The sequence below is a fragment of the Lithobates pipiens genome, unplaced genomic scaffold (genome assembly GCF_037356315.1).
Source record: "Lithobates pipiens isolate NorthernLeopardFrog02 unplaced genomic scaffold, aLitPip1_a1.2 Scaffold_19, whole genome shotgun sequence".
Taxonomy (NCBI): Eukaryota; Metazoa; Chordata; class Amphibia; order Anura; family Ranidae; genus Lithobates; species Lithobates pipiens.
The window spans coordinates 538838175-538851355 of record NW_027507764.1 but is presented as its reverse complement, the minus strand read 5'-3'; the positions used below and the strand labels follow the sequence as shown (position 1 = coordinate 538851355).

Below are 13181 nucleotides of genomic sequence, written 5' to 3'. Positions count from 1 at the left end.
CACATGGGCAATGCAAAGCTCTGATGAATTTTTAAACCATTGGCTTACAGTGTGGCTGATTTATGTTTAAAACATAGAAAAACAATGGTTTATTGCAAACAACTAAAATTACAATAACATCAGAGAACCAGAGAAGTACAGCCATGTATCTTTATTGGTTATTTGATGTCAAACACACATTGCATTAAAACATTTTTTATTTTATTTATATTTCAGCAATAGGTCTTGATTCATGTCCGGAGCCACAAATGCCCAGCAATGGAATAAAAGTTGGTGACAGATACATGGTTGGAGATGTAGTATCATTCCACTGTGATCAAGGCTATTCTCTTCAGGTAATGACATCTTTCACCTACTTATAGCACTCGATCTACAGCTAATAGAGATGGCATTGTAATGAATATCTATATAATGGCTCTGTAGGTTAACAGTAACAGCAATACCATTCCAACAGCTCAAGTTACAATAGTAAAAGCAATATAAATCTATTTTTTCTTATTTTAGGGTCATTCTCACATCACATGTATGCCTGGCCCTGTACGAAGATGGAATTATCCTATTCCTATTTGCATTGGTAAGAACATACTTGCTGACATACTCGTTACTTTAAAACATGTATATATATATATATATATATATATATATATATATATATATATATATATCACCAATATAATGCTGCATTGGCATATTCTTTTTAAACTAACTTTATGCAGAAGTTTAGATGTTACAAGATATTCTACCTTAGCTGAAATAGCAGTCTTAATGAATGAAAAGTCTAGATCCTGTACAAAAAGATGTCATCATTTGTGTGTGCCTAAAGGTTCATTAAAATGTGCAGTGAGCTGCTTTTTTTAGGCATGATTCACTTTTTTTGGTTTCCATCAGAAGCTATATCAGCTTTAAATGGTTGTGGGTCACTTTTTTTAATTTTAATTTTATACTTTTATAAACCATGTTTAAACACATTTAGGCCCCTTTCACACATGCGGACAGTATGTCCGTATTTCATCCATCCGTTTGCGGATGAAATATGGACATACATGCATTCCTATGGGATAGCGGGTGTCTGCGGATGAACATCCGCAGACACCCGCTATTGTCCGCATCCGCTACTGTCCGATTCTGCAGATGGAGGAAAATCCTATTTTTCGATCCGTCTGCAGAGCGGATCGGATGAACACAGACAGGCGGTCCGTGATCATCCGATCCCCATAGAGGAGAGTGGAGAGCTGAAAGGGCGGTCCCTGCACAGTGTGCAGAGACCGCCCTGTCCGCCGCCAGCTCAGCGGGGACAATGGAGCGATCCCCGCTGAGCAAGCGGATCATCACAAGGCGGATCATTACTGATCCGCCCTGTGTGAAAGGGGCCTTAAAAGTCTTTGTTTTACAAATAAGCATATACTGTAATAGAGAGTATAGGATTCCTAAAGAACCATGAGTTAGATAAAGAAACAACATATCATAGGCTTTGAGCCTACCCTTTTCTGAGAGAAACCTCATACTCACCACCTGATAGGTGATGAGATACTGCTATGATGGCTCTCTGATTTCTGTAAACAGTAGGCTTTTCTCAATCCTAAATAAGGAGATCTTTACAGCATATACATACTGTATATGCTATAGATCTTTGTGGATGAATGGAGTTCTCATTTAAATATGGTGTGGGTGAGCTCAATGGCTGCTAAAAAAAGTGAACACCTGCTCGTGCATGCACGCCAATCCTTGTTCTGTTCTCACCACTGCTTTGTCTGAAAACCAGCATCATTCATGTATTGAGAGTCAGTTATCTGTTTCTGGAAAACATTTCCAGAGGCTGAGAAAGTCCCATATGGCCCACTGTTCATCTACACAACTAATAAAACCAAAGGTAACACAAGCTCTACAAACTGCCATATTGTCTTGAGAATGTTGACTATACATGTATCTCTTCCAGCACAATGTGGCGGTGCTATGTCCGATTTCAGTGGAGTGATACTCAGTCCTGGATTTCCTGGAAACTACCCAAGCAGCTTAGATTGCACATGGACAATCAAGCTCCCTATTGGCTTTGGTGAGTATTTGTTACTATGAATACTGGTAATATGTGTAGAGTCAGCTTTGCCTTGTTTAAAGCATAGTCATTTTTTTTTTAAATCATCACAAGGGACAGTACTTACTTTTAATGCAAAGTATCCCTTAAGCTGCTGACTGCTCTCTTAGTTGAAATCCAAAATCCTGTGCCCCCACACATCCCCCTAGACATAATCTTCTGGTGCTGCAGGGGTTAAAATTAACTCAGCTTCCTCACTATAAAAGAGTGAGTTCATAACCGCCATATTGCCAGTGGGTGTTAAAATTGTTAGGAGTTGTTGTTAGAGCTGAAAATTCACTATAGGGAGAGATACTGTGGTATAGGGTATTTTATTTTAACCACTTCAGCCCCGGAAGATTTGGCTGCTCAATGACCAGGCCATTTTTTGCGATACAGCACTGTGCCGCTTTAACTGACAATTGCGTGGTTGTGCAATGCTGTACAAAATTTATGTCATTTTTTTCCCCAGAAATAGAGCTTTCTTTTGGTGGTATTTGATCACCTCTGCGGTTTTTATTTATTGCGCTATAAACAAAAGAAGAGCGACAATTAAAAAAAAAAAACACAATATCTTTTACATTTTGCTATAATAAATAACCCCCCCAAAAAAACAAAAAAAAATGTTTCCTCGCTTTAGGCCAATATGTATTCTTCTACATATCTTTGGTAAAAAAAATTGTAATAAGCGTATATTGATTGGTTTGCACAAAAGTTATAGCATCTACAAAATAGGGGATATATTTATGGCATTTTTATTATTATTATTTTTTTACTAGTAATGGCGGTGATCTGCAATTTTTATCGGGACTGTGATATTGTGGTAGAAAAATTTGACACATTTTTGAGACCAAATGCTCTGATTACTGTATAAATGTCACTGGCAGGGAATGGGGTTAACACTAGGGGGCGATCAAGGGGTTAACTGTGTTCCCTAGGTGTGTTCTACCTGTAGGGGGGATGGAACTGACTAGAGGAGGAGAGAGATCATCGTTCATACTTAGTATGAACACACAATCTCTCTCCTCTCCCCTGAGAGAACTGGGATTTGTGTGTTTACACACACAGATCCTGGTTCTCTCTCTGTTAAAAGTGATTTCAGGTGCCTGGCGGTCATCGCACCCGCTGGGCACTCACAATGCCTCCGGGCACACACTGTGGGTGCCTCCTACAGCATCTTAAAGGGCTTATGTACAGCTATGGCGGCTCGCCCAGGGGAGACATTCTGCCACAGTATAACTGCGGTGACCGGTCAGGAACAGGTTAATTTGGCATTGGTGGCAGTCCCCATGGCAGTGCCTAGCTTTCCATATCTTTTGTGAAAGCTTGTTTATTAGCCCTACAAATGACCAGAAGTAAAAAACACAATTTATGCCATAAACTTTATTGAGGTTTGCCACAAAAAGTAAAAAACTTTGAACTGTAAGCAACACCCACTCATGAAAGTGTTTGTGAACCGTCCCCGGGAAGATATGATCATTCCTACTTGCTTTCAGCCCTTAAAAGATTAAAGATCAGTTTTCTGAGATATAGACCCTTCAAAACTATTTTTGAAAAATGAATTTCTATCCCAGACTTGACTTGTTCTTCAACCCTTTCACTGCTAACATGTAAATGATGGCATTAAAAAGGTGAGCTTGTTTTAAATTTTATCTCCAGGCTCCAAGCTATAAAATAGAAGTGATCATGAGAGCTTCTACTTGCAGTGAGAGTGAGACATTGGGGTTTATTTACTAAAGCTGACGAGGCCCACTTCTGCAAAGAAACCAATCAGCTTCCATGTTTTATTGCCAAAGCCTTATTGAACAAGCTTAAGTTAGAATCTGGTTTCTATGCAGAAGTGAGCAATATAAACCTAAGTTATATTTATTTTTTTAACCACTTGCCGTCCTGCCACCGTCATTATACTGTGGCAGATTGGCATTCCTGGGCAAATTGCTGTAGGTGTACCTTGGCCTCTTTAAGAACGATAGGGGCATGCGCATGCCACTGAAGCCGATGCAGATGGCCAGTGGCTGTGATGTCCGATGACCACCCGCCATCATTCCACAGAGAGCAATTTCTGACAGGGGGGAGAGAGAGATCTGCTGTTCCTAGTGATTAGGAAGCTCTCTCCTCCTCCAGTCAGTCCCACCCCCCACAGTTAGAAACACCTCACCAGGGAATACATTTAAAGTGGAACTTCAGTTATTTTTCAACGTTCCATCTATTAAATCTTCTGCCCTTGTTGTTTTAACTTTGGATAGTAAAATATATCTTTTTCTGCCACTAAATACCTTATACAGCCCATTTCCTGTTTCCAGGAAGTTAATAGGCAGCAGCTTCAGCTTCAGACTCAGTGGGGCGAGATTTCTGTAGCATATTTGGCAGAAGTACAGAATCATAGTATATATGAAATAATATGCAAAGTGGTTGAAGCAGAGCTTCAGAATGGCAAAAATGTTTTTATTACAAATTATGTGAGCAGACTGCAGTTCCTCTTTACCCCTTTGATTGCCCCCTAGTGTTAACTCCTTCCCTGCTAGTGACATTTATACAGTAATCAGTGGCTATCTTTCTGATCGCTGTATAAATGTCACTGGTCCCAAAAAAGTGTCAAAAGTGTCTGATCTGTCTGCCGCAATGTCGAAGTCCAGATAAAAATCACTGATCGCCACCATTACTATTAAAAAAAAGAATAATAAAAATGCCATAAATATACTTCCTATTTTGTAGATGTTATTAGAAAGAGAGGGTTACCCAGCGCATAACAATGAGAAAGCCTGTATAGTAATTCAACTTTATATACATAAAGTTTATATTGTCCTTATTTTGTTTGGAGTTTGTCCATATATAATCTAAACAGTTTAGGTGCAAGCCATCACCAGAGTTTATCCAGAGTACTCTGTGAGAAATTCAAAAGAGAAAGGAGGGAGGCGCACCTAAGTGTAGTATTAGAAAGTTATTTAATAGCACAAAAGTAATGCACTAGCACAAGAGAAGACTTCAAAGGCAGATCCTGGCTGCCTGGCATGGACCGCACGGAGGGAAATGATGTCACCCAGTGGGATCTCGGTGTAGGAAGGACATGAAACTAGGCTATGCGCTTGAAGCATACAGCTCCTTCTACTGGCCAGGACAGGAAACTAGGCTATGCGCTCAGAACATACAGCTCCTTCTACTGGCTAGTAGACATGTGTGTCATCACTAAATTATTTTTTTTTGTTTCGTTGTGTTTCGTTTCGTATTAGAATTAATTTGTATATTCGTTATGATGAATTTATCATTATGAGGGGCTCCCGCTATCCCTGTGCTGTGCTGACTTCCTGGGTTTTTTAACTTTATCATAACGAATAATCATAAAAATGAACATTCTTATTTTGTCCAATTCTGAATCTCCCATCGACTACCAGTACCAGTCTCCCACTCCCATATTAAAAAAGGTAATTTTCCCAACCCTCACACAGCAGCAGAAGAAAACCTCAGATTGGTCAACAAAACACCGGTCACGTTTCTGTTGTAATGGAATTCGTATCCGAAATTCTTAAAGAGAATTTCGTATTTTGTACAAAATTCAGAAGCATAGAAATTAGTATTTCAGATCCTCCCAAATGTACGAATTTACGTAAGTTCGTATGAATTTTTGATTCGCATGGAACTAATCACACATGTATACTGGCTAGTAGAAGGAGCTGAATGCTCAGAGCGTGTAGCCTAGTTTCCTGTCCTAGTTTCCGAGGTCCATCCACTGGGTGACGTAATTTCCCTCTGTGCGGTCCACGCCAGGCAGCCAGTATCCCCTTCACTTCCTGCTTTGGAATTAGCATCCTGTACAAGCACAAACACAGCAGAACGATGGGAAACCGGATTGCTGACACCCATCAAGGAGGACCCTCTATAAGAAAGATATGCCTTTGATGTTTTCTCTTGTGTAAGTGCATGTACTTTTGTGCTCTTAAATACCTGTGTAATACTACATTTAGGTGTGCTTCCCTCCTTTCTCTATTGTAGACTTTGCGTAAACCAATCAATATAAGCTTATTGCGATTTTCTTACCAAAAATATGTAGAAGAATGCATATTGGCCTAAATTGATGAAGACATTTTTATTTTATTTTTTACATTGGGGATATTTATTATAGCAAAAATTATAAAAAAAATCATCTTTTTTTTTAATTTTCTTTTTTTGTTTATAGCGCAAAAAATAAAAACTGCAGATCTGGTGATCAAAAAAACTGGTGATCAAATGCCACCAAAAAAAGCTCTATTTGTGGGAAAAAAAGGACATACATTTTGTTTGGGTACAACATTGCACGACTGCGCAATTGTCAGTTAAAGTGGCACAGTGCCGTATCACAAAAAATGGGCTGGTCATTAAGGGGGCAAATCCTTCCGGTCCTGAAGTGATTAAAGATTCACTTTTTTTTTTTTTTAAGTTTTATACAGTACAGTATAGAACATGAAATTGTTTGACATTGACACACAGAATATAAGTGTTTTTTCATAAAGCAGTAAACAAAGAAAAATACAACAAGACACGAAAGAATGAAAGAATGTAGCTTAATAAAATGCTAATAATGAGATACATATGGATGCTGTCTGAATAGATCCCTTAGTTATTTAGTTAACCCTTACCTAGTCTTTTGTCTACTGCACTGGTGCTATTACCCAATATATCAGATTGGTCATCGCCCTGATATTAGTTTTAATCTCCCGAAGCAGACATATTGCTGATGAAGGGAATGGCAATGCCTGAACTGTGTTGGGCTTTATTGCACTATACTGTATTAATAGAGAAAAAAACATCAACTTTGATCAAGATTTGCGTGTTTATCTAATTTGAATTGTGTGCTGTCCCCCTCAAGCAGTGCCATGTTTGCCACCCCAATTCCTTTTTTCAATTCAAACCCGATACACTCTAGTAAAAAAATATCTTGTGAATAATCCAGATGGTCCCATCTGTGCTAGCAGAGGGGGAGGAAGCAAGTCTCTCCTCTCCTTTTTCAGCAATCTGTTTAATACGATTTCCAGAGCTACTGTATAAAGGTTTTCATCACAACAGTAGTGGGTTTTGCCATTTGCTGAGTGCAAATGGTAATTACATAATTCCACATACAATATTTCATATCTATCTGATGGAAATATATGTATTTACTTATTTTCTACAAAAATATAAAAAAATGTATTCCCTTTAAAGTTAAATACACATGCAATAAATCAAAAGGCCCACCATGCTTACAAAACAGCAGAAGCCCAATAAACAGTTTGAAGCGTACTTTGCAGCTGTTGTTTTAATTAAACGTATCGTTAAGTAATGCAGCGTATGTGATTTATCTTTTCAGGTGTGCATCTGCAGTTTGTCAATTTCTCTACGGAAACAATACACGATTACCTGGAAGTACGGAGTGGCTCTGCAGACATTGGCTCAGTAATTGGCAGGTTAAGCGGCCCTCAGGTCCCTGCTTCCCTGTTCAGCACAACCCATGAGACCAGCCTGTATTTCCATAGTGATTATTCACAGAACAAGCAGGGATTTCACATCATTTATCAAGGTGAGCAACACACTTTGCTATTCTAATGCAATCAATAAAAAGTTTTTAAAATGTGCATTTTCAAACTTTTGAGCACAGCAGCGTGTCTATTTATAAATGACTGTGAAGCTGGCAAACAAAGTACTTGGGTGAGCATTTGTGTAAAGAGGTTGGAGTATAGGAGAATGTAATAATTCTACAATAAATCATTATATTTCAGCACCTCACTGAGTGGTCCCACTGTTTTGAGATCCCCTCTACTTGGTGACAATTTTATTTTGAAGAGATGTACGAAAGAAGTTTTGACATAAAAAAATAAATAAAAATAAATAAATGAGAGAAATCACTGATACAACTAGAATAAGTAGAATAATTGCCATTCTATGTCATCTTTCTATCATAAAGGAGCCTGTTTTGTTTATTTTATATTTTTAGTTTATACGTTTTTATACATTTTGTTTTACAAATAACATTTAGTATATGAAAAAAAGATTTCTAGACCACTATAAGTTCTCATAAAGGGAGAAGCTCTTTCAGGTTCGCTTTGTCAAATTGAAGCCTCCAGTGGTATGAGAGGTTCTTTAAATTGTGTATGGAAACGTTAGTTTGATCTATTGAGTTTTGTAAATAACAGGGTGTTTACAACAAAGTAGCTAAAGAAACAGAGGAAATCATGTAAAAAAAAATCACCTAGATCTCCATCTGTTGATTGGATAAAAGACAACACTATATTTCTTTGTATTTATTCATATTTATCTAACTAAAAACATTGACCGTGACTATCATCAATAAATAAAGACAATAAATAAGGTCCAAAAACACTTTACATTCCCATTAGTGATCATAAACAGAATGATCTTTTGCTCAGGACAGAACAGTGCTACAAGAAAAAAAACAAAAAAAGTGGGACTTTAACCACTTACAGACCGGCCCATTTTGCTGGTCAAAGAACTGACCACTTTTTGCGATTCGGCACTGCGTCGCTTTAACTGACAATTGCACGGTCGTGCGATGTGGCTCCCAAACAAAGTTGACGTCCTTTTTTTCCCACAAATAGAGCTTTCTTTTGGTGGTATTTGATCACCCCTGCGGTTTTTATTTTTTTTGCGCTATAAACAAAAATAGAGCGACAATTTTGAAAAAAACACATAATTTTTTACTTTTTGTCATAATAAATATCCCCCAAAAATATATAAAAAACATTTTTTTTCCCTCAGGGAAATACGTATTCTTCTACATATTTTTGGTAAAAAAAAAATCACAATAAGCGATTATTGATTGGTTTGCACAAAAGTTATAGCGTTTAGAAAAATAGGGATAGTTTATGGCATTTTTATTAATAATTTTTTATTATTCTTTTTTTTTACTAGTAATGGCGGCGATCAGCAATTCTTATTGTGACTGCAACATTGCGGCGGACACATCGGACATTTTTGACACATTTTTGGGACCATTGTCATTTATACAGTAATCACTGCTATATAAATGCAGTGATTCCTGTGTAAATGACACTGGCAGTGAAGGGGTTAACCAGTGGGTGGCAGTGTAGGGGGTAAGTGTTCCTAGGGGTGTGTTACTAACTGTGTGGGGGCTGGGCTTTCATTCAGTGAACACTAATCTCTGCTCCAATCACATGGAGCAGAGATCAGCGTCACTAGTTGCTGGGCAGAATGGGGAAATGCTGTTTACACGGCATTTCCTCCATTCAGCCGCCCCGTGAGATGATCGCGGGTATGCCCGCGGCGATCGAGTCCGCGGGACCTACGACCTAACTCATGGGGGTCCCGACCGGCACGCGAGCACACTCGCGATGGCAGAGCAGCATTGAAGATTGGACGTACCTGTACTCCAATATGCCTGCCCGTGCCATTCTGCCGACGTACATCGGCGTGCGCCGGTCAGGAACTGGTTAAATGAAGTACATGGTGGGCCAAAATATTGTATTGAATAAAATTTATATTATATTTATTTTTGTCTACAATATATTCTGGTACACTGTACCACAGTAACACATGTTAATAATTCATAATCAATAAAATACATATACATATAGATATATACATATAATGATGGTACCTGCATAATCTAGTTCCACAGATCCTTAGCATTAGAAAAGAATGAATCTGTGTCGGATAAAAATCTTTTTTACGTATATAATAAATTTATGATGTCCACAAGAAAAATAGTAACACATGATTGATATAGAATGACTTATGGTAAAACTGATAAATTCATAGTTCATGAACAGAATCCAGAGTGATATAATATAGTAATAAATAGGTTATATAGGAATACGACATCTGTTGTCTCAACGTGTTTCATGACCCATATGTTACTTACAGGGTATCTATGTGTTGGTGGCATGGTACCACAAGCCATAAGAAGGCTAGAACACCAGTACTTATTTTAAGCTCTTTTACCAATTATTTGGCAGTGAGAGGGCCAATCTAAACAATCCATCCAAGCTGAACTACAACATGCTGCAAAAAATGCATACCTGGTCATTAAATAATTACATGTGATATGAAATATACCAACCTCATATACCAACCTCAAAGCTGACTTCTCCACACTAACTTTGCCAACACCGTGCTTTAAAAATGTTTTCTCTGTCACTCTGGCACCCATGTCATTTTACTTTCATTGTATTTCTTTTTTTATGCCACCTGCATATGACACATAAGAGATATTATCTCAACAGAATGCATAATGAAAGGACGCCAAATGATCAGTCAAATGTCGGTGTGTTTTTTTTTAAAGGAATCAGATTTAAGTCCATAGTCTGATTCAACAAACTGTTTAACGTAAGCGTGACTTTGGACTTAAGTTTCACTTCAAAATGGTTACCAGTCATATACAGTATCTCACAAAAGTGAGTACACCCCTCACAATTTTGTAAATATTTAATTCTTTTCACGTGAAAGCACTGAAGAAATGACACTTTGCTACAATGTAAAGTAGTGAGTGTACAGCTTGTATAACAGTGTACATTTTCTTCCCCCTCAAAATAACTCAACACACAGCCATTGATGTCTAAACCACTGGCAACAAAAGTGAGTACACCCCTAAGTGAAAATGTCCAAATTGGGCCCAAAGTCTCAATATTTTGTGTGGCCACCAATATTTTCCAGCACTGCCTTAACCTTCTTGGGCATGGAGTTCACCAGAGAGGTATAAGTTCAATCCTAGTGTATACTTTAAATTGCTATTCATTTCAGCATTGCACAATTTCCCAGCTTTTATACTTTTTCAGATAAAGTGGATAGGCCAGGGTCATCTGTTACAATTCCTGATGCATCATAAACATACAGATGCTTAAATAATTACAGTATATATAATTCCCATATATTTCACAGCAACCATTTTATGTCTATTTATTTTTTATATTATTTTGGACAAGGGGGGGCTAACTATCTATTTATCTACCTATCTGCTTTAAGCAACTTTTCTGCTTTAAATCTACTTCTGTGTTTAGAAAAAAAGGAAACATATAATTTTCTGTTGGATATGGTATAGCTAGGGTTTGAAGGAACTAAAGGAATTAAAAAGCCCTCCAACTGAGTCAGTGCTCAACACAGAAAAGTCTTCTTAGAACAGAAGTTATTCAAATCTCCCTTTTCATCACATATCCAAAAAATAATATAACTTACTTATGATGATTACTGCGCAACACACTGGTTCTGTTTAAGGGCTTTCTAATTCCTTAAGTCCCTTTTCACTATACCCTGTATGGTTAACTTTGTTTTGGGGTCCAAAGCCCTTTTCTAGAGAAGCCATGGTTTCTGTACATTGCACAGATGATGTCCCAAAAAAGCCTGAGATGTGTATGCAATATGGAAAAAATCACTCTATAACATTAGACAACATTTGCACTATACACCAGTGATTCTGGTGTATATTTGGCCATTGCGATGCAAAATAATGATTTGCATTACTTTGTCTATCCTGAAATGAAAAAAAATCTTTTTTTATTTTAGGGATATATGCTGGAATAAGACACGCGATTACCTTCTGTTTTAATATAAAGTGAATTTAGTTATTTTGTCATTTTGTCAAAAAAGAAACACTAGGATGTCATTAGCGAGATCATGCATATTGCATCCTAGAATAGCAGAGGTCCTAAAATAATATTAATTGTTGACTGATGACATATATGCAAGTCAACTGATAGCTTATTTGAAAAATTTACTTTTTAATTTAAATAGTCTTAGTAAGAAAAATCATAACATCTTAGGAATAGTCATAATTTTAACCACTTGCCGCCCGCCCTATAGGCAATTGATGGTGGCAAAGGGGTTTCATAATCCTGATCGGACGTCATATGACGTGATCAGGATTATGAGCCGCATCGCGGCGATTGTTGTTGCGGGGTGTCAGTCTGACACCCGGCAGCTACGATCTCGGTAAAGAGTCTCCGACGGAGACTCTTTACCACGTGATGAGCTGTGTCCAATCACGGCTGATCACAGTGTAAATAGGAAGAGCCGGTGATCGGCTTTTCCTCACTCGCGTCTGTCAGACGCGAGTAGAGGAGAGCCGATCGGCTGCTCCTCTGACATGGGGGGTCTGTGCTCATCGATTATCAGTGCAGCCCCCCCGAGGATGCCCACACTGGACCACCAGGGATGCCACCAGACCACCAGGGATGCTAAGCAAAAGGTAATCCTCCCTAGACCACCAGGGATGCCAGTCAGCACAATGGATGCCAATCAGTGCCCATAATGGATGCCAATCAGTGCCCACAATGGGCATCACTGATTGGCATGCATTATTGTTTGGGACTGATTGGCATCCATTAGTACAGTATAACACCAATGCTGCCTATGAGTGCCCACCTGTGCCACCTATGAGTGCCCACCTGTGCCGCCTATCAGTGCCCACCTGTGCCGCCTATCAGTGCCCACCCATGCCCATCTGTGCCGCCTATCCATGCCCATCTGTGCCGCCTATCCATGCCCATATGTGCCGCCCATCCATGCCAATCCGTGCCAGCTATCAGTGCCAATTTGTGCCACCTATCAGTGTCCATCTGTGTCGCCCATCCGTGTTGCCCATCAGTGCCGCCTATCAGTGCCGCCTATCAGTGTCCATCAATGCCACCTCATCAGTGCCACTTCACTGGTGCCACATCATTGGTGCCCATCAGTGCCGCCTTATCAGTGCCCATCAGTGTAGCCCCATCAGTGCCCATCAGTGAAGGAGAAAACGTACTTATTTACAAAGTTTTGAAACTGAAACAAAAAAAACATTTTTTTTCAAAATTTTCAGTATTTTTTTATTTGTAGCGCAAAAAATAAAAACCGTAGAGGTGATCAAATACCACCAAAAGAAAGCTCTATTTGTGGGAAAAAAATGATAAAAATTTCATTTGGGTACAGTGTAGCATGACCGCGCAATTGTCATTCAAAGTGCGACAGCGCTGAAAGCTCAAAATTGGTCTGGGCAGGAAGGTGTTTAAGTGCCCGGTATTGAAGTGGTTAAATTCTCTTTCTAAAGTCATGGTCAGTTTACAAACACATTTACATGTAGATTTGCTTTCTTCCTTACTACATGTGGTACCTGCAATTAGTAAGATTCATCAATGTGGGGATGGATTCAGAG

General features: G+C 38.7%; 1 protein-coding gene across 1 annotated transcript in view; it reads left to right on the top strand.

Moving 5' to 3' along the window:
- Nucleotides 1-13181, top strand: part of CSMD3 (CUB and Sushi multiple domains 3) — a 1166690-nt gene that overhangs the window by 845015 nt on the left and 308494 nt on the right. Inside the window, exons 38-41 of the mRNA XM_077493847.1 lie at nucleotides 217-335; nucleotides 505-574; nucleotides 1937-2053; nucleotides 7392-7601. Of these exons, the coding sequence (XP_077349973.1) occupies nucleotides 217-335; nucleotides 505-574; nucleotides 1937-2053; nucleotides 7392-7601 (516 nt within the window). The remainder of the gene's footprint in view (nucleotides 1-216; nucleotides 336-504; nucleotides 575-1936; nucleotides 2054-7391; nucleotides 7602-13181) is intronic.